At 54.5% G+C, this 24,951-nt stretch overlaps 2 protein-coding genes across 2 annotated transcripts; both read right to left on the reverse strand.

Moving 5' to 3' along the window:
• Positions 1-8,346: 8,346 nt before the first annotated feature.
• FEV (FEV transcription factor, ETS family member) lies at positions 8,347-11,962 on the reverse strand. Its single transcript, XM_042997611.1, has 3 exons — positions 11,789-11,962; positions 10,965-11,039; positions 8,347-8,933 (listed from the first exon to the last, which is right to left on the reverse strand). Exons 1-3 carry the CDS (start codon positions 11,838-11,840, stop codon positions 8,347-8,349), a joined length of 714 nt encoding a protein of 237 aa, XP_042853545.1. The 5' UTR covers positions 11,841-11,962.
• Positions 11,963-16,480: 4,518 nt separating this feature from the next.
• CRYBA2 (crystallin beta A2) lies at positions 16,481-20,046 on the reverse strand. The gene is made up of 5 exons (XM_007086148.2): positions 19,952-20,046; positions 19,241-19,405; positions 18,319-18,460; positions 17,031-17,173; positions 16,481-16,628 (listed from the first exon to the last, which is right to left on the reverse strand). The coding sequence occupies exons 2-5, from the start codon at positions 19,399-19,401 to the stop codon at positions 16,481-16,483; spliced, it is 594 nt and encodes a 197-aa protein (XP_007086210.1). The 5' UTR covers positions 19,402-19,405; positions 19,952-20,046.
• Between the last annotated feature and the right edge of the window lie 4,905 nt (positions 20,047-24,951).

The following is a 24,951-nucleotide window of genomic DNA, read 5'->3' on the forward strand; positions in this document are numbered from 1 at the left end:
TGTCTTTCTGCCTCTGTGTGCCAAAAGGGAAAAGGGTAGGAGTATTGGAAAGGTGATTATAGGAAACTAGGATGAGGCCCAGAGATTGCCATCCGACCTCAGACCGTTTCCCACTTGTCCCATTCATTTCCCAATCTAGTGTTCCCTCAGATGTCTCCATACTGCAAAATAAAAAAAAGGACAGCACTGCCTGAAGCCTCCCTGACAACTTCCTGCTGTGTTGCTAAGCAACTTGTCCTCCTCTTTCAGAAAAAATGAACCTGATGCTCATGCTCAGGGTCTGGCCTCCCAGCCTCCTTTTAACTACTTCTTCCTCCCCTAATCTCATGGAAATTAAGGAAGGAGCTCCTGACTCATGAAAGGAGACTTGGGCTACCGTTGGAGGATTAGACTGGTGGAAGACTGAGCTCACAGGGCAGGTCTCTGTTCTGAGCTGGTTGATGCTGGGGGGATGACACTTATGAAACAGCTCCCTGTGCTAGATTCTTTAGGCACAGTCTCTGCCCTTGCAGCAAACCAACAAGGTGGGTATAATCAGTATCTCCATTCTACAGATGAGATCACCGAGGCTCAGAGAAAGTAGCCTTCTCAATTCTATAGGAAGTAGGCAAGGGTTGGGTTTGAATCCATGTCCATTTGGTCTCCTTCTACTCTATCATGTCATTTGAGATAAGTGTAAGGGACACAGTTGGCCACAAGACTTCTGTAATTTATGTCTCACTCTATTTGTCTGGAATCCATGGTGAGTGCTGGAATTGGAACCTGTCCTGGGGTTGGGCTGGGGTTTAGGCATATAATCCTGCCACTTCCTGGGCCTCTTAGAATCTGCTCCTTCCTCCATCAGAGATGATAGTAAAGGGTGGGGGAAGGAGTGAGTTGGGCTGCTAGGGTTTGAATCACGTCTCTACCATTTAGCAGCACTGTGACCCCAAGCAAGTTCTTTAACATTTTGTGCCTTAGTTTTCCTCATCTACAGAATGGGAATAACACTAGAACCAACTCCAGAGGGTTGTAAGGATTAAATGAATGTAAAGCTTTTTAAATAGTGCCTGGCACATAAGTGTTCAATAAATAGTACCCTTATTATTATTATTTCTAGGAAGCTTTAGCATATAAAGCTCTTTCGCATCCTTAGTGGTTAAGAGAACTCACTGCTTCTGAAATGAGACTGGGTGCACATTCTGCTCTGGCCTTTTTCACTGTGTGATTTCATTAACCCCTCTGTGCCTCAGTTTCCTCATCTATAAAGTGGGAGAAATCATAATGTCTATTTCAAAAGATTGTTGTAAAGACTAAATGCAATTTGAATGTTCGCTATGGTAATATTAGTTGCTGTAACAAGAAAACTTCCAAACTTCAAGGAATAGTCTAATGCATGTGAATGGATGACCTCTCCATGGGTGTTTTAGGAACCAGGATCCATCCACATGGTAGCTCTGCCTTCTTTCAGGAGCTAGTCTTCATCTGAATCCAGACGGCAGGAAGGGAAGAAGAGAGTATGAAGAAGGGACATCCACTTCTAAACACTTTGGCCTGCGAGCAACACATAGTATCATTTTGAGTCATATTCTAATGTTTATTTATTTTTGAGAGACAGAGAGACAGAGTGTGAGCAGGGGAAGGGCAGAGAGAGAGGGAGACATAGAGTCCGAGGCAGGCTTCAGGCTCTGAGCTGTTAGCACAGAGCCCGACATGGGGCTCAAACTCACCAGTCGTGAGATCATGACCTGAGCCAAAGTCGGATGCTTAACCAACTGAGCCACCCAGGTGCCCTGCTATTGTCCACATTTTAGAAGAGAAAACTGAGTCTCCAAATAGTATAGATGGATTTCCAAAATCACATTAGCTGAGATCCTATAATTCTAGATTATGTCTCACCCCAAGAATAAATGGAGGATGCACTGGGTATGGGAGGCCACCCCATGTGCCTGCGGTGTGGCTCCATCACCAGTCAAGAGGCTGGTTCTTGATGAAATTCAGCAGGTAGGTCCAGGACAAGGTCTGGACTGGCCTAGAAAAGTAGATGTAGCCACTCGAGTTCCTCCCAGGACACATGGGGGCATCTGATTGGGACTACAGGGGGAAGAGGCAGGTGCTTTCTTTGTTTGGTGTGGTTTTTATTTGTTTTAATAGAAAACACTGATATATGTACCAAGGTACTTATATAATCATTTAATCTTTCAGCCCTCTCAGGTAGGTTCTGTTATTATCATATTCATTTTGCAGATAAGGTAATTGAGGCACAAAGTAGCAAAGTAACATGCTTGAGGTCACACAGCTATCAAGGGACAGAGCAAGCACCCCAAACCAGGAAGCCCAGCCCCAGAGCCCTTGATCCTAACCATTACACTATGTTGCCTTTGTCTACAAAGACAGGAAAGAAGGAAATAGAGAGAATTCTCAGAGAGAGAAAGTCACAGTCAATGGGATGGTGGGTCACTTGCCTCTGCATATGAAACCCACCATCCCAAGACAGAGGAGAGTCAAGGAGAAATAACACTGACAAAACTGAGGTAGGAAATGCCACCAAAGCCAAGGTGCAGTCAGACCCCCAGCCCCACCCATCATACCGTGATCTACTCCAAACTTGTAAGAACATAAGCAGGAAGGTGAAGTCTTGCAAAAGACAATGGGGCAACAAAACAGTCTCTGATTTGTTATCAGATAGAGGCCCTAACTCATAAGGGCACTCATAAGGGCACTCATAAGGGTCCTCATAAGACAAGCCATCAATGTGCCCTTCATAACCAATAGTCTTCTGCTATGACAAGTAGACAAAAGTGTATCTGCAGGGGGCACAGCAGCAGGTCATATCTGCATGAGGAAGAGGCTCTCCAGGAGAGAGATGCTGAGGGCTTGAGCTCTGGGATCACAGTCACCTGATTTCTCTAAGCTTCAGCTTCCTCATCTGAAAATGGAGATAGTCATCCCCACCCTGCAAGGCGGTGGCCTGATCAAAGGGGATACTACATGAAAAGCATTAGCATAGGGCAGAGCCTGGCAGAGTCAGGTTCAGTGAGTGGTAGGGCTCATTTTTATTATCAGTAGGTCTACTTGAGATGAATTACACATAGGTTGAGGAACAAGCTGAAGTTAAGTGCATTTTAGAGACATGTTGAAAAAAAGATGAAGGCTAGAAAAGCAGAAGGCTCTAAGAAAAGTACAACACAGAAGCCCATTTTGATGACTATGTTTGGTAACAGAGCCAACATATGGGCAAGTGCTCTGTCAGCCTCGGTGCCCTAGGTGGCATTGTTGCTCCTTGACCGTGCAGGTATCAGGCAGCACGAACACAGATGTCCTCATGCCGCATGCTAGTCGGGCTTCTGATTCCATCTGCAAGTGGAGCTTGGTGACATGGAACACACATTACTAGAGGAGACACAGGTCTGTGTAATCCTGGCAGGTGGTGGGAGGGAAAGCAGGCAGTGGGAGGGACCCTAAAAACAAGGTGATCAAAGCCACTCAGGATGATGGAGAAACCTATCAGCACTGAGAAAAGGCTTGGGAGAGAGAAACCAGAAGACAGAGGTCTTAGAACAAGCCCAAGACTTTGGCAAAGTCTCTTAATGTCTTGGGCCTTGGTTTATATATCCTTCTAGTGGGTGAAGCAATCCCTACCCTGTCTTCCTCCCTGATCTTTGAGGGGACCAATAAAAGAATGGATGTGGAAGTGTTTTATAAACTTGAGAGCAAAATCATATAGGGTGTAGGGGGCGGGGTGGGGAGTGAGTCATATTTTTACCAGTGACACAAATGAGGAGATTGAGAAAAGGCTCAAGACTTCAGGGAATGCAAGAGGGGCTGGACCCTGGATTGGGAAAGGGAAGAAATGTTGGAATCAGTACCTTGGGAAGGCCAAGAACCAAGGGGTTAATCATTAATGAAGACAGACTTGAATCATCAGGAAGCTAAGTTTGTTAAGAGCGTGGCTTCTTTGGGGCTCTGGTGGGAGTAGAGTCATCCCAAGAGCATAGTAACCCAGGCTTGGAAACATCTTGGAGGCAGTGATATTGCCAGTGCCAAGATGGCCTGGAGAAGAGAATACCCATCTATGGGTTGCTGGGGCTGGACACAATCTTAGAAATCACCTTGGAAAGACATTTTCCAACTTTTGGGGGGTGGGGGGAACAGAGAGGAACCCAGGTGACCTTTGAGGTTCCACAGAGTAGAATTTGCAAATCCCTGGCTGAGTCTCTATTTAATAAGATAGAATGGAATTCCAGAGAAGAGATGTGATTGTCCAAAGGTCACATAGCAAATTAGTTGCCAGACTGGGACTGGAACTCAGGTTTTCTTGCTCCCACTCCTGTATCTTAGCTTCCCAAACTGGCTCTGTGTGCAGGAAAACACAGAGGGGCAGGGTGGGCTTTAAGGATGTGATTTCATAGGTAAGAAGATCCTCCAATCTAACAACACCTCCCTTCAGCTGCCAAATGGCACCTAAAATCCTGCCTTTACCAAGTCATTCACAGGACTTCAAGAGTCTCAAGATTGGAGAAGTTACCTTGTTCACCTCCCCCTCGACCCCTCAAGGAAGGAGCAGCTGAGTACTGACAGAGGTGCTTCATTACATCAAACTGATGGGATCTGTCTTCCCGTAGCTTCCTACCACTTGTCCTAATACTGTCGCGCACATCCAGGTTCTCTGCCACAGGGCAGCTCTTTGAGTAATTGAGGACGCTCTCATGTCCCTTTCCCTAGTTTGATTTCCAGACTACATCTCTCATTGTTGTTGGTTCTCCAACATTCTTTCTTTTCACTTCCTGAGCCCACTATTCTGTATACTCTCCATTTGATGTTTTCTTGGAAGTGTTCTCTAACACTGTGTACTGTATGCTGGGGGCACAATCATTAGAGCAAGTGGGTCATTTCCTTCATCCTGGGTGCCATAGCTCCATCAATGCATCCTCAGATCACAATGGTCTTTCTGCATTTCATCCTTCAGACTTCCGTTTAATGTTGTGTTGACTAAGAAGCCATTAACTTATACACAGGCTCTACCGAGCCACTTCCTTGCCATGCCTCACACTCTGGCCTCCTGTCTTTTCATTTAAAGATCTAAGAGCAACGGGGCGCCTGTGTGGCTCAGTCGGTTGAGCGGCCGACTTTGGCTCAGGTATTGATCTCGCGATCTGCAAGTTGGAGCCCCATGGCGGGCCCTGTGCTGACAGCTCAGAACCTGGAGCCTGCTTTGGATTCTGTGTTTCCCTCTGTCTCTGCCCCTAACCCACTCACATTCTGTCTCTGTGTCTCTCAAGAAAATAAACATTAATATATATATAAAATAAAGATCTAAGAGCAAGACTTCACACTCCTTGCCAAAAAATTTCACCTTGTTACATTTAGCCCACAATTCTTAGCAGCCCAGATCTTTCTGGATCCTGGTCTGGCTCTCAGATGAATTCTTTCTCCCTCCCAGCTTCCTGCCCCCTGCAAAGAGGCCTTTTGCGTGTCCCTCCAAGTCACTGAGGCCCTCATCCCCTGGTGGTGGGACTCATCCCCTGGTTCATCTGCTCCATGGAATACATGAGCCTGACCTTCCACCCATGAAGTTTATAGTATATAGAAGCATAATGATGATGGAACATGTTTATGCCAGAATATTAGGCGACTACAGTAGGATACCATTAAATTCTAAAAGCCATAGCAAAAAGAAGGAGATTATGTCAAAGAGTTATGAATACTGGCCTCTATGGGGCACCTGGGTGGCTCAGTCGGTTAAACGCCCGACTTCGGCTCAGGTCACGATCTCACGATCCGTGAGTTTGAGCCCCGCATTGGGCTCTGTGCTGACAGCTCAGAGCCTGGAGCCTGTTTCAGATTCTGTGTCTCCCTGTCTCTCTGACCCTCCCTTGTTCATGCTCTGTCTCTCTCTCTGTCTCAAGAAAATAAATAAACGTTAAAAAAATAAAAAAAATAGTGGCCTCTGTGCAGTGGGACTGTAGGTGATTTTTTCCCCCATGTTTCATTACACTCTTCATCCAACACATGCTTAATGAAGGCCTTATGTGTGTATTTCTCAAATTTTCTATGCTGAGTATGTGTTATTCGGAAAACCAGGAAAATATCAAGTGACAATAAAATGAAAAAGAATGAAGACTTTCCCTGGGTGGTCTTTGAGGATTTCATCAGCACTTTTGGGGGGAAAGCATTCCAGCCCTCCCTGCACTTAGCTGTCCTGCCTTCCACCTGCATTTCCCCTTCCTGCCCAGGGCACAGGGAAGTCTCAGCCTCCTGGCGGGAGCCCAGGGTGTTCTCCCAACAACCTGCCGGAAGCTTGGGATAGAAGCACCAAGACTAGGTGGAAGGGGAACGTTGGCCTTCGTGTGCAGCCCAAGGCTGCGGTCATCACTTCACGCACCTACCCAGGTGTCATTTTCATCTAAGGAAACGCGAAGGAAGTTTTCCTGCCAACAGTTTTTGTAAAAGGCGCAGAAATATTAGGAGGGTCATGGTTCCATGGGTGCAGCATTCAGGAGCGCCTCCAGGTGGTGAGGAAAAGGGCTCATCCAGAATGACCCACTTGAGCCACTTCCAGAACGTCCTAGGGATGTAGGGCTAGGGCTCCCCCTTTGCCCTCCTCTCTGAAGGTCAAAGGAAGGCTGGAAGCTTCGGAGTCCTCCAGTTCTCGGTTAGGGTGAGACACCTGAGGTTCCACCAAGCTAAGCTTGGGTTTAGCTGCAAAACCTGGCCCAGGCTTACCCGGATCCCACCAGCAGAGGGCGCGCGCCACCCGCGAGAAGGAGAGTGCCGCCGCAAGCCACCGCTGGGAGGGGCGGGAGCGGACCGCGGGCTCGAAGGGGTGTCCCTCTTTCTGAAAATAAGGAGGCTGATCCAGAGGAAAGATGGCGTTGGAGATACAGGGGCGCGGGGGGGGAGGCGGTTGTGAGTGAGTGTGAAAGTCAAAGTGAGTGTAGGCTGGGGAGGCGAGGGGAGGTGGGGAAGATGAGCTGGAGAGACTGAGGAAAAGTTGAGATGGTGTAAATATTACACAGGGTGGGGGGCGCTTGAGTGAGTGGCTCAGTCCGTTAAGCGTCTGACTTGGTTCAGGTCATGATCTCCCCGTTTTTGAGTTCCAGCCCGGCATCCAGCTCTCTGCTGTCTGCTTGGAGCCTGGTTCCAATCCTCTGTCTCCCTGTCTCTCTGCCCCTCCCCTGCTCGTTCTCTCTCTCTCTCTCTCAGAAATAAACATTTTTTTTTAAAGATAGGTCGGGGGGCTCCTGGGGGGATGCAGTCGGCTAAGCCTCCGACTTGGGCTCAGGTCATGATCTCCCCGTTGCTTAGTTGGAGCAGTGCCTAGGTCTCTGTGCTGACAGCTTGGAGTCTGGAGCCTGCTTAGGATTCTGTGTCTCCCTCTCTCTCTGCCCCTTCCCCACTCGTGCTCTCGCTCTCTCTCTCAAAAATAAATAAACATTAAAAAAAAAAAGACAGATGGGGTGGGGTCACTGAGCAGGTGGAGGTGGAAGGGAGGGTGGGGCAGGTGGAAGGGAGGGTGAGGCACGTTGGGGTCCTCTGCTCGGTGGAGGGTGGGGCTGCCGCAGGTCAGTCTCCCTCTTAGGCTGAGCCCACCCTCCAGGGGCTCCTCTCTCTCCTCTGGTAGCACCCAAGCCTGCTTTGCCTTCATTCTCTCCAACTCTTCCTCCTGACGCTTCTCTGCCAGGCCTGAGCCAGGCATTTCCTTTCCCTCTGAAAAAACCTTCTGGTGCAGCAAAGAACACAGAGAGGAGACAGTAGGGAGCTCGGGAGCTTTAATAGAAGGGAAGGGAATAGAAACACACCAGGCCATCCTGCGCGTGGGGGGCGGGGGCGGAGGAAAGGGGCCCAGAAGCTACCTAGATGTGTCACAGGGGCAGTGGCCCTCACCAAGTCCGGTGAAGCCCTGGCGGTGGAGGAACAGGTGGACGGTGTGAGGCCTCCATCATGCTGGGGTGGGGCAGCTTGGTGGGGGAGAGAAAAAATGAGAAAAGGTTTGGAATTCGAAAGAGAGGGGTCATAATGGAGGGGGCTTTCAGGAGCCAGGCCGAAGGACAGGTGGAGGGCAGAAAAAGACGGGGAGGTCCGAGAACCCCCTTCGTGGTCTGGGGTCTAGAAGAAGGAGGTTAAAGGAAGTGGGGGCAGGCCACTGTCACAGCTGGGGGTGGTGGCGAATCCAGTGTTAAAAGAAGACTGAGGAGGCTTCAGGTCCCTTCCGTCGGGGCTGGGGGCGGCGATGAAGTAAAATCTGAGATCAAAGGAACGGTGTGGGGGGGGGAGGCTCCGGGCCCCTGCCCCGGGGTGTGGACGGGATCCAGCGAGGCCGCGCGGCGCCTGGGAGAGGGCGCGCGCGGCACCCGGCCGCCCCGTCTAGTGGTAGTGGCCCCCCAAGTGCGAGGCGGCGGCCACCGCGCCGAAGGGCCCGGGCGGGGGCTGCAAGCCGGGGCTGGGGTAGAGTGCGGCGGTGGCGGCGGCGGTGGCGGCGGGGCCCGGGCCGGGCCAGTAGGAGAAGCCCGCGGGCGCGACTCCGGCCGAGGCGGCCATGAGGTTGAGTTTGGAGAGGCCGGGGAAGGGCAGCGGGGCGAGGCCGGCTGGCAGCTTGTAGAGCGCGCCGTCCTGGGCGGCGGCGGCCGCGGCGGCGGCCGCGGCGGCGGCGTGGGCGTGCGCGGGCGGCGGCTGGCAGGCCTGGGCCAGGCCCTGGAAGTCGAAGCGGTAGGCGTAGCGCTTGCCGTGCACCTTGCTCATGATGTTCTTATCGTAGTAGTAGCGCAGCGCGCGGCTCAGCTTGTCGTAGTTCATGTTGGGCTTGCTTTTGCGCTCGCCCCAGCGCCGAGCCACTTCGTCTGGGTCCGTGAGCTTGAACTCGCCGTGGCCACCCTCCCACGCGATGCAGCCGGCGTTGGCGCGGTCCGCCAGTAGCTCCAGCAGAAACTGCCACAGCTGGATCTGCCCGCTGCCTGTGGGGACGGGGCTGTCAGCCGCAGGCGGGATGGGGGAGGCAGGAGGTAGGGGAAGAGGTGAGGCGGGAGACCGGCCCGGCCGGGTGGGACCCGGCGTCGGGGAGGGAACGGGCGCGGCCAGCGGGGTAGCTGGGCGCAGCTGCAGCGGCTGGCCAGGGAGGGGCTGATCCGCCGAGCGGCCCTTAGCGCTTACCGCGCTTTTGCACAATGGAAATACGGCTCCCACCGAGGAGGACACAGCTCCGCGGGAGCCTGGGTGTGTGAGAATTGGGGAGGAGGGCAGGGCGAAGCACAGCCTCCTTTGCGTGGGAGCAGCAGCGGCTCTCTCGCAGGCCAGCAGGGGCCGAATAGCAGCCCCTACTGCCGCCTTGGCCCTGCGCCCCTATTCAGCAGAGAGGAGCCCACACAACTGCACAGGGTAGTCTTTGCAGGTCGTTAGACTGCCCCGTCCCGGCTGGACCTTGTCCGCAAGTCCAGAGGGAAGAGGCAGGAGTGTGGCAGGATCACCTCCGCCCCTAGACAAGGCCTAGCCCCCAAAGGCGTACAGTTAGTCGGACTGGCCCTGCCTAAAGTGGAGAAGAGGTGGAGGCTGGCTTTCTTGCGGTACCAGTCAGACAGGAATGGGGGCAGTGGCCCCCAGTGCGCGCCAGGACGGTCAGACTCTGAAGGCTCCCCACCCTTCTCAACTGCCCAGTGCGCACAGCACAGCTACTCGGGTTGAGTCCCCATTTTCGGAACAGGCGGGATTCTGGCAGGTGGAAGTGTTATACTTCTCTGGGGCTTGACGCACAGCTCTGAGGAGAGGAGATGAGACTGGGAAGCCACCCGTGCTTAGCTCCCTGCCTCCTCCCTATCTTTGGCCATCTCCCGGGCTCTTCGGCCCAGTCCTGATTTCAGGATTTGCTGGAAGCGGCCAGTAGGTGTTTCCCAGATACGCCGGCGAGGAGACAGAGGGCTGCCCGAGAATTTCCACTCCCTTGTTTTGGAGGCTCCGTCAGACAAGGGGAGAAAAATCTTGATACAATTACTTCCTCGCACTCTCTTTTAGGGGAAAAGGGGGGGGGGGAGTGTTCCTTCGAGTAGTCTGATGATTGATTCCAATCAAGTCTGGTGGGACCTCTCTTCTTTTCTCAACCCCTCGCTCTAAACGCAGACCTGCTACTCACCCTCACTTCAACCCCAATCCCTCCACACCAGCGCAGCCAGTAGCTGCCTGACTTCAGGTCAGGAGCTTTAGGGTCAGAAACAAGGAAAGGTTTGGGTGAAAACGTGCAGCTGGCACTGATGCAGACCGACATCAGAAGCTTGGAAACCCATTCTTGTTGGAAATCACGTTTCCTTTCGGGTAAAGCAGTTGCCAACCTTGTCTTTGTGGTTACCGTGACTTGGTGAGATCCAGGGTACTGAGATGGGGAAGGGGAGAGGAGAGGAAGGTGGCGGAGGAGAGAGGAGGGGGGAGGTGGGGGGCTTTGGGGAGGCTTTGCGGGAGGGCCAGCCAGGCTCTGAGACCAACAAGGCAAAACCTAGAGTAATTTAGAGACATGCGGAACTGGGTGGGGAAACGAAGCCTAGCAGACTTCGCTCCCACAGCCTCGCCAGCCTGGGCCAGTGAGGCAGGTAGGTGCTGGCCCGGTGCTGTGGTGAGGAGGCTTGGAGTGGCCAGGGAGTAATTATTGGGGTCCCCATGCCCAGAGGTCCTGAGCCTTGTGCTCCTGCTGCCAATAGGGAAAGGACACCAAGCACCTGGGTCCTGGCCCTGCAGCAGAAAAGGCCAAGGGCTAGGATCCTCTCCCTCTGCCCTGGTCTGCTGGTCCAGCCCTGGGACCTGGAATATGCTGGAGCCAAAAGCCAAGTGCATGCCCCCTCTCCTCGGCCTCCACAGTATGCCTGCACCCTCCCTTTCCAGAGCTCTGCAGTACACATCGCTTCCACCCTCCGATCGGGTGGCCGGTGGCGCCCGTCCTTTTAGGATGCCCTGGCCTCCATCCACTGTCCTCACCCCCGCCCCCAGTCCGCGGGCCAGCTCACCTTTCTGTACCGCCGGGCTCAGGGGCCCCCACCCCGGGCTCTTCCCATCCTTGAAGAGACCGTCTCCGACGGGATCTGTAGCAGCGGGAAAAAACAGTCAGGAGGACCGGGGCGGAGGTTGTGCTTGACCGAAAGGGCTCCGGGCCAAGGCTCGGGAAGGTGGGGGTGTTGGGGGTTGGTTCCTGGGTGCAAGGCTGGGGGCTCAAGCCGCCAGCTCCTCCTCCCGGAGTCTGGCCTGGGCGCGCGCCGCGCGGAGCCCCTCCATAACGCCCAAGTCAGGAAACGCGTCCAGGAAAAAGGAAATCCGCTTTCCGAACGGGCCGGCGGGAGCCTTATAAAGCCGAGCAGGCAGTGCGCGCCTGGCGAGCGGGAGCGCCCGGAGCCCATCGGAGAGGAGAGGAGGGCGCCTGGAAGGCTGGGCTGGTGGGAACTCTCGGAGCACGGAGGTGAGGAGCCACGAGGGCGCAGGGGCGACGCTCAGCGGACCACAGCCTCCCAACGCTGAACGCACACGGAGTCAGTCCCCGGCCACACCGAAGACCTCTGCTCCCCGTACCAGGCTTTCTCAGCCCCTGAGCTCCCGCCCTCGGCCTCCCAGGTTCCCAATCTGCTCACTTGGAGTCCTTAGACCTCGCACTAAAACCCCAAACCTCTCCATCTACCTTTAAGGTCCCCCAGTGCCCTAGATTGCTCAGTCTTCCCAGCAATCCTAGTGTCTGGACCGCATCCCGTTCCCTTGGACCCCAGCAACCCCTTCCCATGCCCTAGCCCAAACTTCCGGCCCCAGGTCCCGGTGCCTCCAGCCCCCGGCTGGTCCCTGGTACCTGGCAGGTACATGTTGATCAGCAGGGGCTGGGAGGCGCCGCTCTGTCTCATCGCCGCCAGGGACTGGGTGGTGGGAGGTGGGGGGGGGGGGATGAGAAAGGGGGGAAGCGTCAGGCTTTGCGCTCCGGGGCACGGATCCCCGCCGGAGGCAACCGCGGGTGACAAGGAGAAGAAGACGGAACAGGTCCGACAGGGCCTGGCGGGAGGGGGCTGCCCGGGTGTGGCGGGGGATGGAGGGGGTCCTGGAGCGATGCTCCCAGCTACCAGGCTGCTTGGAACCCTCCGGCCCCCCGCGCGGGCAGGGGCCGCAATTTCCGTTTTAATTAAAGCGCTGCTGCCTCGGCCCCCCGGACCCCGCCCCCGCCCCTCTTATCGCCCCATCGCAATAAAGTCTCCGACGCGCCGCGCCGCAGCCAAGCGCACCCAGCAGCCCCCAGCGCCCCGCAACCCGGGAGACGCGCGGGGGATGGGCCTGGGCCTCCCGCTCTGATAGGGGTCGGGAGCGCATTTCTTTTCCGCCTCCGTGACTCCCAGCAAACAGCGAAGGGGCAGAGTACCCGGCCCACCTCGGACCCCCGGGGCCACAGCCCCTCCTTCCGCCCATTCCCGCCCCCATCTCGGCTCCGCTCTCCTCCCCCTTCCTCCCCCCACCCCCGCCCGGGTTCCCGTCTCCAGGCTGCGTTATCTCCATCTTCACTTTTAAATTTCCGCTTCCCTCCCTCTCGCCTGTCGCTCCGCTCCCGGCCGGGCAGCAGTTGCTCCCTTTATCTCCGCCCCCTCCTCCTCCCAGCGCCTTCTCCCTACTCGTCCTCGCCTGCTCTCTACTCTTCCCTGGAGACCCGATCTCCTTCCCTGTTTCCCTCTTGCTTTGGCCTGTTCCCTGCCTTTCCAGATCTCCCGGGCCTTTAGGCCAGCGCGGGGCCGTCTCCCCCCACAACTTCAAGTGGGTTGCCCCTTCTCCCCCTTTCTAGGTCTCTCGTTCCTCATCTCGTCTCTTCTATGCCATCCCCCTTCCTGTTTCCTCTCTCTCTCTCTCTTTCCTATGTCTCTCCTTTTCTCATTCATTTGCTCCTAATTTGTGGCATGTGGTGGGCTCCTTTTCCTCCCCAAACTATAGCTCTTCCATCCATCCCCTTCCCCTCACCCCAGCCCACTATCCACCCTCACAACTACTCTCATCCTGGTTCTCTCTGAACAACTGGTACCTTGTTCTAGCAGGAGGAAAGGGGTGGAAACAGTGTTGTGTACTGTCTAAGGCCCCCAACCCAGGGCGGGAGGAGTTGTGGAAGCTGAAATCCATTCCAAAGATGCTGGTTGTGTATTAGCAAAGCAGATGTGGTTCCCAAGTGGCCTGGAGTCTCTGTGGGGCTTCCTGGCTCAAGAGAGCCTAGCTAAGGAGGGATGCTAGCTGAAGATGAGGCTCTGGACTAAGAGCCCTGCTGCAGCCATGCAGCACCTGGTGGCTACTGTTCAAACGGACACTGCTTGTGCCCAAGAGATGAGGAGACCTGGGGCTTCAGGTTACACTGATTGGAGTGGGCAAGTCTCCTGCAGAATCCATGATCCAGGGGTGCCTGATTGAGGATGGCTGAGAAGTCCAACTTCGGAGGCTCAGCAGGGTGGGCCCCTGCTCATTCCTCACTTGCTGTAACTGCTGGAGTGTTCATCTTTGCTGATGGAGGGTGCAAAAGTCAGAAGGAGCAAAGGAGGAGTGAGGGAGGCAGAGCCCAGGGGGAAATGGGAGATCTCAGGATGCCAGAGGATCCTAAAGGAAGAGAGATGGGGCTTCAGGATGTGGATGAAGAATCTGGGGGGAGCAAAGATAAGAGGTTAGGATCCTCCCTGGGGACCAAACCCAGGGCTTCACAGGAGGGGAGGGCCTAAGGGTGGGGTTGAGGTCCCAATCTCTTTCCTTCATGCCTTCATATTTCTTTCCTAGATAGAAAATGAGGGGCAGGAGGTCAGAGCTGAGAGAGTGGGGAGGCAGTGAGGTTCACCCACATAATGCTCTCAGCAGAAGGCTGAGACAGAAGGGAGAGATGCTCAGAGTTGGGGGTCTATCCAGACATCCCAGCTCCAGACTGGTGAGGGATCAAGAGCTCAGGCTCTGTGCCTCCACCTCACTGAAGACTCAGGTGCTAGAGGGGTAGGTGAGCTCTGGAAAGAGTTTGAGAGGTGTCCCCCCCCCCCACCCATCCCTGACCCTGCCCTTGGGTCTTGGCTGCACCTGAAAGGAGAAGACCTCCTTCATCCCCTTTGGCCTTGGCTGAGTGCAGCCAATGGATGAGTCCCAGGCAGCTTCTCCTGCATCCTCCTTCCAGCTGGCTGGGTGCCAGTCCCACAGGGTTCTGCTGACCATCAACCTGCCTAGAGTGGGAGGAGGTTGGAAAGGTGGAAACACTCAGTTCTAGCCTGGCCTCTGCATCCCATACTCCTTAGTTTCTAGTGTGGGAAGCGGAGTTGGACCCCTAGGTCCAGGAAAACCTAGAAGGTTCGTGTTGACAAAGCCTGAAGCAAGTATTAGCTCTCTCAACTCCCAGGTGGGGACACTAAGACCTAGAAATCGGAGTGTCCTATTCAAGTTCACGCTGGCAGTCCCTACAGCCATCTTGCTGACTCCTCCCAGAAGCCACAGACCCTCCTAGAAGGAGGGCAGCTTAGCTGATGGTGCATACTAGATCTCCCTTTGTCCACTGCCTACCATTGCAAAGCAGGAAGTGGAGAGGTAGACTGCTGGGCTCTGAAGCCAGTTGGTCTGAGTTCTGGGTTCAACTCCAATTCCCCCATTTCTTACTTGTATGGCTTTGGGGAAGTTAGTCCCTTCCACTGTAAAATGGGGATTACAGTACCTACCATACAGAATTACAAGGCTTATATAACCTGTGCTGAACACTCAGGCTCTATATACATTTAGCTATTGTTACTATTACCATCCCCCAAGGGGACATGTAGGACCAGGAAGGAACCCCAGGCTCTTCTGGGACCCAAAGAGGTTTGGGGCTCTGCTGAGGCTTTTAGCCACAGCTCAGGTCAGCCTTCCCTTAACAGCCTGGATTTGGGGTCAGGAGCCCTGTGTTCAAGTCCTGACTTTGTCACCATTTAAGTGGATGGCTTCATCAAACCTTCTCCCTCTCAGACAGCCCAGCTTCGTTGGTGAAATGGATGAAGTATGGAAGGTGTTAGGAGAATCAAATGTAACAGGGGCCATGGACTCTAGAACTCATCCGGGTATAAAGCAGAATTCATACCCTACCTAGAATTTTGTCCCATGCTCTCCCGACTTAACCCTAGGATCCATGGATGGTGGGATGGGGGGTAGTGCAAGGGAATGAGGGCCCTATGTTGACTGCCCCAGTGCTTTTCCATAACACCACAAGCATTTTCAGTGGGTTCTCCTTGAATCCTCACAACACTGTGAGATAGACAAGGCAGGGATCAGTAGCCCCAGTTTACAGGTGAGGGAATAGAGGTTCACGGATGCTACATTATTGGGTCCCAGGTGTTCTGACTTCTGGTCCAGGGCTCTTTCTAAAGGAGCAGATGCCTGACTGCACAGCTGGGCCCTTGGGAATGGCTCAGGTCCAAGTCTGACTGTTCTCCCTACCTTCTCTGGGCTTGGGCGATGATCTGGGCCACTTCTCCCCATTGATAGGTCCACTAGGGGCTTGAAAACACAAGCATCCCTGAATGACAGAGTGAGGGGAGTCCCCAGGGCCTTGAAGGCCCTGCTTATGAGACTAAGGGTATCATTAACTGGGCCAGTGAGGGAACTGGGTAGAAACTGCTTTGGTGCCAAGGGCTCTGCTACCACACTCAGCACCAACATGGCTATGGTTTTCTGCCACCGCTCCAGAAACCAGGCTTATTGTGGTCAGTGGCTGTGGGGTAGACTTTGCAGCTGACCAACCCTCTGAAGAGAGGGGAGAGAGAGGAAGAATGAAGAGGGTTCTTGGGAACAGCTGAGAGGAGGCGCATAAAAATGCTTTGTAAATGTTGGAGCTCAATGTCTCGAAGGGATTGTTATTCAGACAAAGGGTCTGGGGTTCCACTGAGAGAAAGTCTCCCCTTTCAAAGGCCCCAGGAAGCAGTGGAATTTCCCACTCATTTATCCTTTTACAGTGTTGCTTCTCTATCAGACAGAGATTCTATAAAGCTAGGAAAAGGGTGCAGGCTTTACTCAGTTGGATAGGGAGCCAGGCTAGAAGACAAACTCTGGGGGGTTAGAGAAGAATCCAACTGAGCTCCACATAGGGTTAAGTAGGTCCTGCCGTGCATGCTGGTGCCTGGCCCAGATGGGTGGAATTCAGCTATGAGCACTGTGATAGGACTGTGTGAACCCAAACCAGAGGATGGCAAAGGCACCATGTGTGTGCTATGGTACACCTGGACCAAGCTGATTGGCCTTTATCAGGGAGAGGTGTGGGACTGGTTGTCTTTAACAGGATGCCCAAGGTTCTTAACAGCCGTTTTCTCAGCCCTGTCGGGATCTAGCCACATACATTCTAAGCCAGTTTATGCTTCGTAGTCAACAATCCCAAAGCCTGAGGGAAGAGTCAGGTTGACAGGGAAGGACCTTCAGAAGGATTAGGATGAAGATCACAACGCAAGACACCAAGAAAGAGGCAAGAGGGGCAGACAGGTTCAGGAACCTTTATTGAGGGTCCTCATGGGAGGTGTCAGGGCTGTGGAGCTTAGTGCTGGACTCTTCGAATGGACTGCAGCAGCCCAGTGTGGGCCTGTGTGCCAAATTCACTGTAGTTTCGGAACTCCCCACTGTGCCGGTCCCGCTCCAATACATACTGGTAGCCTCGATAGCCTGGGTACTGGTAGGCCACCCACCTAGGCCAGTGAGATCACAGGGGTGGTGAGCAGGCTCTGCCCCCACCCCCACCAATGTCCCCCATTAGCAGCCCTCCTTTCGCAGCCCCAGCCCCTAGCTCTAATGCCATTGCTTCAATTTTCCCTGCAATGATCTCTCTCCCCTATTCCCACTCTCCATTGCCTCTTCATCCATCTTTTTAAAAATCCCTTGCTCTATCCCCACATTGGCTCTCTGACTCTTATTCTCCTATTCTCTGCCCCCCCCCGTCTGTCTCCATCATCTCACTTCTCCCGGTCCCCCAGTACTCAGCATCTCTTTACTATGTCTCTTAGCACCCCATCACCTTTCCCAACCCCCCTCCCTGGTCTCCATTGCCTCCATTCTCTTCCCATCTTCCCTGTTCCAGTCCTGGGACTCACGCTCCAGAGCTGACTTTGAGAGAACCCACATCCTTGCTGGCCCAGCCCATGGAGGGCAGAGATGGGTAGTCATCACTGAGTTCAAACTTGCAGCCCTGGAAGTTATCTCCTTCAAACAGGGTCACACGGCTGTCACTGTGATTCTGAAGCACAGGAAGGTGGGAGTGGTCAGGTTAGGCCCTCCAAAGAGGTATTAATGGGTACATTCTCAGCCCTACTCTCCCCACCTTGCCACCCAACACAAGCTCTGCAGACACTTTGGCTCCACAAGCATTCCCAAAGATCACTCCATCAGGTCCATAGCAGGCTAGGAAGCTGGGAGGCTCAGAAGTCCCTCGCCTAGTCCCTTCTATGGCTTTGGGTTGAGATGGTGAGACTGAGGGTTTCCCAGAAACCCTTCTAGGTCAGGACTAGAGAGCATCTTGTAATCTGGACCTCTTTGCAGAAGGAAAATCAGGGATCCTGAGAGAAATTTGGCCCATGAACCAAGGCAGTTTTTCTAAGGGCCTCATTGACTACTCAATCCCCTGTGCAGCACCTTGGGAACAGCCTCTCATAGGGTAAGGCCCAACTGAGGGGTGCCAGATGGCAGAATCATAACAGACAGGCCAGGCATCAGTGCTGGCTGAGTCTGGGCTTCCATAGTCCTAGGGCCTTCCCCTCCTGGAATATAGAAGCTAGGCTGAGTCAGCATTTGCTCTTTGCCCTCTACCTCTCAGCCCCAGGCCTCAACAGTAGGGTACCTAAGTCAGCACAAGTGAGAAGTGAGATCCTCCTGTCCAGTGATTCATTTGATTCATTGCCAACACTTCCCCCACATACATACACACAGAGATTGATCTCTTCTCAACAATGATCCCTGAATTGAGTTCTAGTCTCATCACGTTAACCCTTGTGTCCGAGGGCAAGTCACTTTGCCCTTCTGAGCCCCATTTCCATACCTGTATATGAAGCTAACAGCAGCCGTCCCAACCTTACAGGACTGTGTGATGGCAGAAGCACTCTTTAACAGATGTGGACGACATGATGTGAGGAACATGGGTGCTCAAGACAGGCATGGGCTTGGTGCTGTCCGTGGTGCTGATTTTTGGGCACCTGACTGAGGTCCACTGTCCCAACTTTCAGGGACTCTTCTGGCTCTGGAAGTAATGCCACTACCACTCATCTAGGAACTGTGTTTACACATTCCCATACACTGGATGGACAGCCTTTATGAGGTGCCATCGTGGGGTCAGGGTCTGGAGTGAGGAGGTAGGAAGCAGAAGGGGAAGGGGAAGGCTGTGCTTACTGCGCAGAGCACTGGCCGGAAGGAGAGCAGCTGGTCACTGTGGTGGCCGCCACTGCCACTCCAGGCACTCCAGCGAGGATAGTCACCCTTCTCCAGAATGAACTGCTGTCCCTGGAAGTCAGGGTACTCAAAGGCCACCCAACTGGGGAAAGACAAAGAAAGCTGGGAGGCATCTGCCCCAGGCTCACTCCTTCCTCTGTCCCCACCTTGATTACTGTGATCGAAAAGACTGAGAACCCCATCATTTTTCTCCAACCCCAAGTCCTTACCCTGACATACACAGCACATGGCAATATGGCCCCTCTAGAAAAACTAAAGACAGTATATAGCTGCTATCTGGGGTTTCAGGGATCCAGGCTTCCAGCTTAGCCTCCCCAGGATGAAAGGAATTTTCCAGGTCTGAAGATCACCTACCAACGGTTCCTACCTCGAGGATTTAGGTGCCTGCAAAGGTAGGTGTAGGAACCCCCCAACCTGCGGTGGCAATCTGTGATAACAACAACCTGCAATAATCAGAGGTCTCAGCTCTCCCAAGCGCCCCAGGCTCTCAGAGACCAGGATGGAGGGAGAGGAAGAGATTTAGCTTCTTTTGTTACACCAAGTGCAGAACTATCTAGCTGCGCAGAGAAAAACTCTGGGGAGGAAATAACTACACTGGGAACCCCTTCAGGGTTCAGGCCCATCTCTCGGGGCTCCCACAAAGGGTTGCCTCTCGCCTTTATCCTTTTAGTTCACATGATTTGTCTTGTGGCACATGGGGGAGTTCTGGGAGGCCAAGGGGTTTCCCATGTTGGTCAGTCACAGGCAAGGCTAACAGTCTGGGGAACGGAGGGCTGAGAGCTGAGGTCCCAGGCTCGGAGCTTAGGCCAGGGGAGCCCGGCGGCCCCCAACCCAGCCCGGCCGCGCCTGTACCATCACTCACGCGCCATTTTCCACCTTGACGGAGCGCACCCTGCGCAGGCCTCCGCGCTCGGCGATGTTTGCGCAGTCGCTCAGCAGCCTGCAGCGGCGACCCTGGAAGTCCTCCTCGTCCCAGAGCGTGAGGCTGGCGGGCGGCGGGCCCGGCGCGGGGGCGCTGCTCATGCCGCTGAGGAGAGAAGGGTGGGACCAAAGGCTCAGCGTCCCTCAGCCCCCATCCGGGGCCCAGGCTCGCCAACCCGGGTTGGGGGTGAAGAACGCGGGGCTGGACCAGGGCCGCTAGAGGCTCTCCCTCACCTCGCCCTCCCCCGCCCCGGAGAAACTCTGCCCCAGCACCGAGTATTCACCGGGTGGGTGAGCGCGGTACTGACGGAAAAATGGAGAGGCTGCGCGCGGGCCGGGCGTGCGGGGCTTTATACCCGGCCTCGCTTCCCCTCCCCGCATTCCCTCCCGCTGGGGTGGGGGGAGCTGAGTCAGCGGGCAGGCTGCGGTCAGTTCTGGTGTCCTCTGGGGAGCCGAGGCCTTTCCCAAAGCCACCAATCTGGCCCCAGCCCTCCGGGATTACAATAGAAAGTGCTGAGGCACACGTCCCGCGCCCGCCACAGCTGAGGCTGACTCCGCTTTTTCTTTATTGGGGGCCTGAGCCAGGCAAGGCGCACCCGAGCTCTGGGCAGAACGCGCCCTCCCTGGCCCGGACACTTAGGGATGGAGATACCAGGTCACCCTGGGGCCGCCCGGCTAAGACCGCCAATTCTTGACTGGAGGGCGCGGGGAGTTCTTCCCAACGTCTAAACTCCGCCTCTTCCTCAGGCCTAGGTCAAGGCCTCTCTTTGGGGCCACGCTGGGCAGGGAGGGTAGACGCGACTTTCCGCAAGAGACTTTCCCTCACGCCCCTCAGTCCTCTTTTCCCCGGAGGATCGGCCCGTTGTGGCTCCTTTCCACCCAAGCTTGAGTTCCCAGAACCGGCTCTGCGGTCCCGGAGTTTTCACCCGCAGGACTCGCCGCGAGGCGGCGCTGAACTCAGGGAGAGTGAACCGCCCAAGGGAGGGCGCGGATTTACGAAGCGCTTAGAAATAATAGTAGCTAAGGAAGTGGCTCGCTGTGGTAGGTAGAAAGAATATTTCAACCTCAGCGCGACTCTCCCAATCGCCACACCGAGCTCCAGGGTCTGAGAGCTCTGGTTGGGAGTGAAGGGCCAAGGCTCTTACCCTCATTCCCAGCGCCCTGTGTGTGGGGGAGAAGTGTGGGAGGGAGAGAAGGAGGAGGAAAGGCTTGACGACCCAAAGGAGGCTCCAAGGAGGACATTTCCTCACAATTGACCGCGGAATGTCCCAACCATCGTAGCTCTCAATGAGGCACAAAGACTTCTGGCAAAATTGTGAGTTTTCCTTAATGGAGGGGCTATTCCAGCAGAAGTGGAGGGGTGAGTGAGAAGGGAACTAATAATATTTTGTTGCTCCTATGAGCCAAGTGCTTTCTTTATAGACTCAACAACAGTGGAGAGCGGTAGGCTTGGATATACAGATGTGGGAACTGAGGGTCAGGGGTGCGCCGACCTTTGGCCAGATTCACAAAACCGGTGTCGAAGCAAGATTAGAATTTAAACCTTTTGACTCCAAAGCCAGTCCTCTTGCCACTCAGCCCCCTGTGACTAAAAGGACTCATAGGCCAGATGCAGCCACCTCCAGCTCCTGGCAGGCTAGCCATGCTGACCGTCCATCTTTTCCCCCAACTGCCAAAAGCTCACTTCCACCTCAGGGCCTTTCCATTTGCTGTTCCTGTTGCCTGGAGTGTCTTAGTCAAAGACTTTGGCATGCTGGCTTCCTTATTACCTCCTGAGTGATGCTGTTCCTGGCATTTACTATTCATCATACCACCCTGTTTTCTTTTCTTCTTCTGTTTTTTAAAATGTTTTATTTAATTTTCAGAGAGAGACAGAGCAGGAATGGGAGAGGGGCAGAGAGAAAGGGAGATACAGAATCTGAAGCAGGCTTCAGGCTCTGAGCTGTCAGCACAGAGCCTGTTGTGGGGCTCAAACCCACAAACCCGTGAGATGATGACCTGAGCCGACGTCTGAAGCCCTAGGCTTAACCGACAGAGTAACCCAAGCACCCCTCACCCTATTTTCTTTACAGTGTTTGTCACTCTAAAGTTGTCTTCCTCTTTTGTTTATGTGTGTTTATGGCTGTACGGAGTGTCTCCCTTGCTAGAGTGTAAGCTCTGTTTAAGGAGGCAGGGGCTGTGTCAGTCCTGTTGTTATCCTCAAACCCAGCATGGTGCTGGACACATAGTAGGTGCTCAATAAAACATGAGTGAGTGAGGCAACAAAGTGGTCAGGCTGGGCCATATGTCTGGGGGGAGGGGAAGAGGAGTAGAGGAAATTACCCAGTGAGAGAGCTAGGGTAATGGTTTGCGCACTCCACCAACTCCCCCCCCCACACACACACACAAATTCTGGAGTGCTGAGAACAAGCTCTGGGAGCCACTGGAGCCTCCCTTGGGTCTCTCTTTTCATTGGTAAGGAATAGCTGTTGAGGATCATAAGGTGCATGAAGGTGAATGCGAAGAATAAAGTGCCCTAAAACTGACAAGTAAAGCACAGTTAGTAATATTTGAGTCACAGCAAGGACGACCATATGGGGTTGACTGGAGACGGGGTCAGAACCATGCCAATTCCCTGATTCCCTACCCTTGGTGGGCGGTGGTTGGAGAAACACAAATAGGGTATACTTTCCCCAAATCCATAAAGAAGTACAAACTATCGAGGGAGGCAAGAGCCAGTCCTGGATTCTTCGTGTCCTGGCCCTTGGACTTTGCCTGGACATGGTGGGAGGTGAGAACCTGAATCTCTCCTTCCCTCCCTTTCCCTCCCTCTTCCTCCATCTCTATCAGAAATTTTGGATTCGGCCACCAGGAGGCGCGGGCGGGACTCGCCGGAGGAAGCGGGCGAAGAGGGGTGAGGTGGATGAGGGAGTTGGTCGGGGGCTGAGGTCGGAAGGGCGGTGCGCGCGGGTGGCGAGTGCGTCAGGCTGTGCGTCTGCGCTGTTCCGTGACGCTGGCGCTGGGTGTCAGCCTCGAAGGTGCGCTGGTGTCTCTTAGATGGACAGTGTGTTTGCGGGAGCTGGGGCGGGGGTCCTGGGCGCGGCCCCGAGATTGGGGCTCCACCTAGGTGGGCAGTTTCCAGTTTCTCAGCTGGCCAACCACATTCTACAGGAGGGGCGCGCGCGCGCGGGGTGTGTGTTCACAGGCCAGGGAAGTAGTGGGGAGGAATAACAGCTGAGATCCAAATTAGAATTAGGAATCGGGCTGGGATTTGGGGGTGGAGACCCTTTGGGTGAAAAAGGACACCGCCCCTTTTCTAGTCCTAAATTCGGCTTTTGGCTCTGCTCTAAGAAGCTGTGAGGCACTAGCCAGCCTCTTCCCTCCTGCATACCTCAGTTTCCTCATCAGGAAAATGGTGTGTAGGGCCCATTCATTGCTCCCCCTAGTTGTAGATGTCTGTGCCCGGCTCTCTCAGAAATGGGCACACCCACCAAGACCACCGATAGGCAGTTGCCTAGTCCTCTCTCAGGGTCCCCACATCCCCCAGACCCCTCCCTGGCTCTGGGCCTCAAAGTCATGGAGAAAGGGAAGAATGACCTACTGAGGGGAAGGGGCTGTCAGGTGGCCCTGCCTCGTGTGCTGGAATGGGACTCTGGGATCCCTGTCCCTTTTCTGTGCTATGGACCCCTGTCCCAGCCTCCTTTCTCCTTTCTCTGGTCCAGCTCCAGCCCCCCAGCTTCCCCCCACCCCGTCCCAATCCCTTCCTAGCCCCCTCTCACCCCCCAGCAGCTGGTCCTGTTTGTTTTCCCAGCTCAGTTGCGCTCAGAGCTTCCTGAAGGATGGATGCACAGGTGGCTTTGTTTGCCAGCTCAGCACCCTCACCCCTACCTCCTCTGCATCCACAGCCTCAGCCTTTGGGCATGGAGGGGGAAGTTAGACAAAAAGAAAATGGTGTCCCCAGATCTACACTGCCAGGAGACCTCAAGATCTCATAGGGATCTCATCAGCCTCAAAGAACTACCCGCACCCTATCCAGCCCTGCCTCTCTTATGAGGACTTTCAGTCCCATAGAGAAATCTTCAGTCACCTTCCTCACGATTCTTCAAAATCTCACAAGGCACCTGAAGATCCCAAAGAGAAACCAGCAGACTCAGTCCTGTGTTCTAAGGACCTGTGAGGCCCTCAGACCCCAGTCAGATACCCATACCATAGGGGACGTGCATGCAGATCTGACAAGGAAACACTTAACCTGATCCTGGGCTCCCACCCAGGTCTCTATTCCCTCCATGTAAAGGCCCTGAGAATCCCCAGGGACATCTCCCTCATCCATCCCTGAACAGCCTGACTTCTCCGTATGGCCGGGCAGCTTAGAGCAAGCACCCAGTGGCCAATGTCCTCTCCTCAAGTTGGCCTGCTCCCACCTCATTTCACTGGGAAATCAGTCAGGGCTTTGGTGACTGAAGATGCAAATTCTGTGACTGGGGGGCCCTCCCTCCCCTGGTCCCACCACCAGCCTCTTCTTTGTAGCCCCACTCCCCCACCCTCTGCCTCGCCTCCCCCTCCCCCCCCCACTCCCCCTTCTAGAGCCTGGAACTGGCAGAAGGGCACTTTCCCTGGGGCTGTGAGATCTGGTCTCCTGGGAGACAGAGATAACTGAGTGAGAGATCAGTTCAACTCAGGCAGGGTCCAACAGCCGGCCCCAAAAGAGTGGGGGGGGGGTCCTGTCGGGGCGGGAGCCCCACCCACATACTCATTGTCTTACCCTGCTAGAAACAGAGCCCCTCTTCTCTGCCCCTCAGTAGGGTGAAGAGCTGGCTACCATCCGGGGAATTGGGAGGCCCCGCCCACTACCACCCACTCACCAGACGCAAAGCGATGGGGCTCACATAGGGCGGCAGGGAGAGGGCACGCGCATACATGCATTCACACAGTTGCAGGCACGCAGACAGATCCGGCAGGCATCACATGTGAACACTCTCCTAGGATTCAGTAGACCCCTCCAAATCACACTCATTTATGGGCAGACACTTGTTCACTCACTTATTCCTCAAACGTTTAATACAATGTGCTGTGTGCCACTCTGTGCTGGGTGTTGGAGTACAAGTACGCCCTTCGCTTACACATGCACGTATCCCATTCCACAGCCACGGAGAGGAGGAGAGAAGGTGTCTCAGTCACCCGCCCCTGATCATACAGACACTGAAGGGTTAAGAGTGCTCTGGAGTCTTGCGCTAAAGCCTGGGTTCAAATCCAAGCTCCCCTGCGTATAAGCTGCACTCTACTTCTCAGTTTTTCCCTCTGTAAAATGGGGACAATAGTCTTAAAAAATGTGGTGAAGATTTAGGTGCATGTAAAGCACAGAACTGGCGTGCCATATGCACCCAATAAATGTTAGCTGCTCTGTCATTATGGTTGTGGTTATAACTGGCTTTGCGGCATGGTTTCCCCCGCCCCCCACACCCGCAGGCTGGGCTGGGCTGGAGGGAGGAGTCAGGGCAGCAGGCAGAGCTCTGGGATCTGCATCCCCTTTTCCACATTGGCCTTGTGGAAGCCAGCCTAGTACTCAGGAGGGAGAGCCTTCCTGCCTCACCCCATTCAAGTTGCTCTGCCCTTGATCTCAGTTTAGGAGATCATGAGTGGGGAGGGTCCAAGGGGGTGTATCTTAATGTCCTT

The sequence above is a fragment of the Panthera tigris genome, chromosome C1 (assembly GCF_018350195.1).
Source record: "Panthera tigris isolate Pti1 chromosome C1, P.tigris_Pti1_mat1.1, whole genome shotgun sequence".
In the NCBI taxonomy this organism is placed as follows: Eukaryota; Metazoa; Chordata; class Mammalia; order Carnivora; family Felidae; genus Panthera; species Panthera tigris.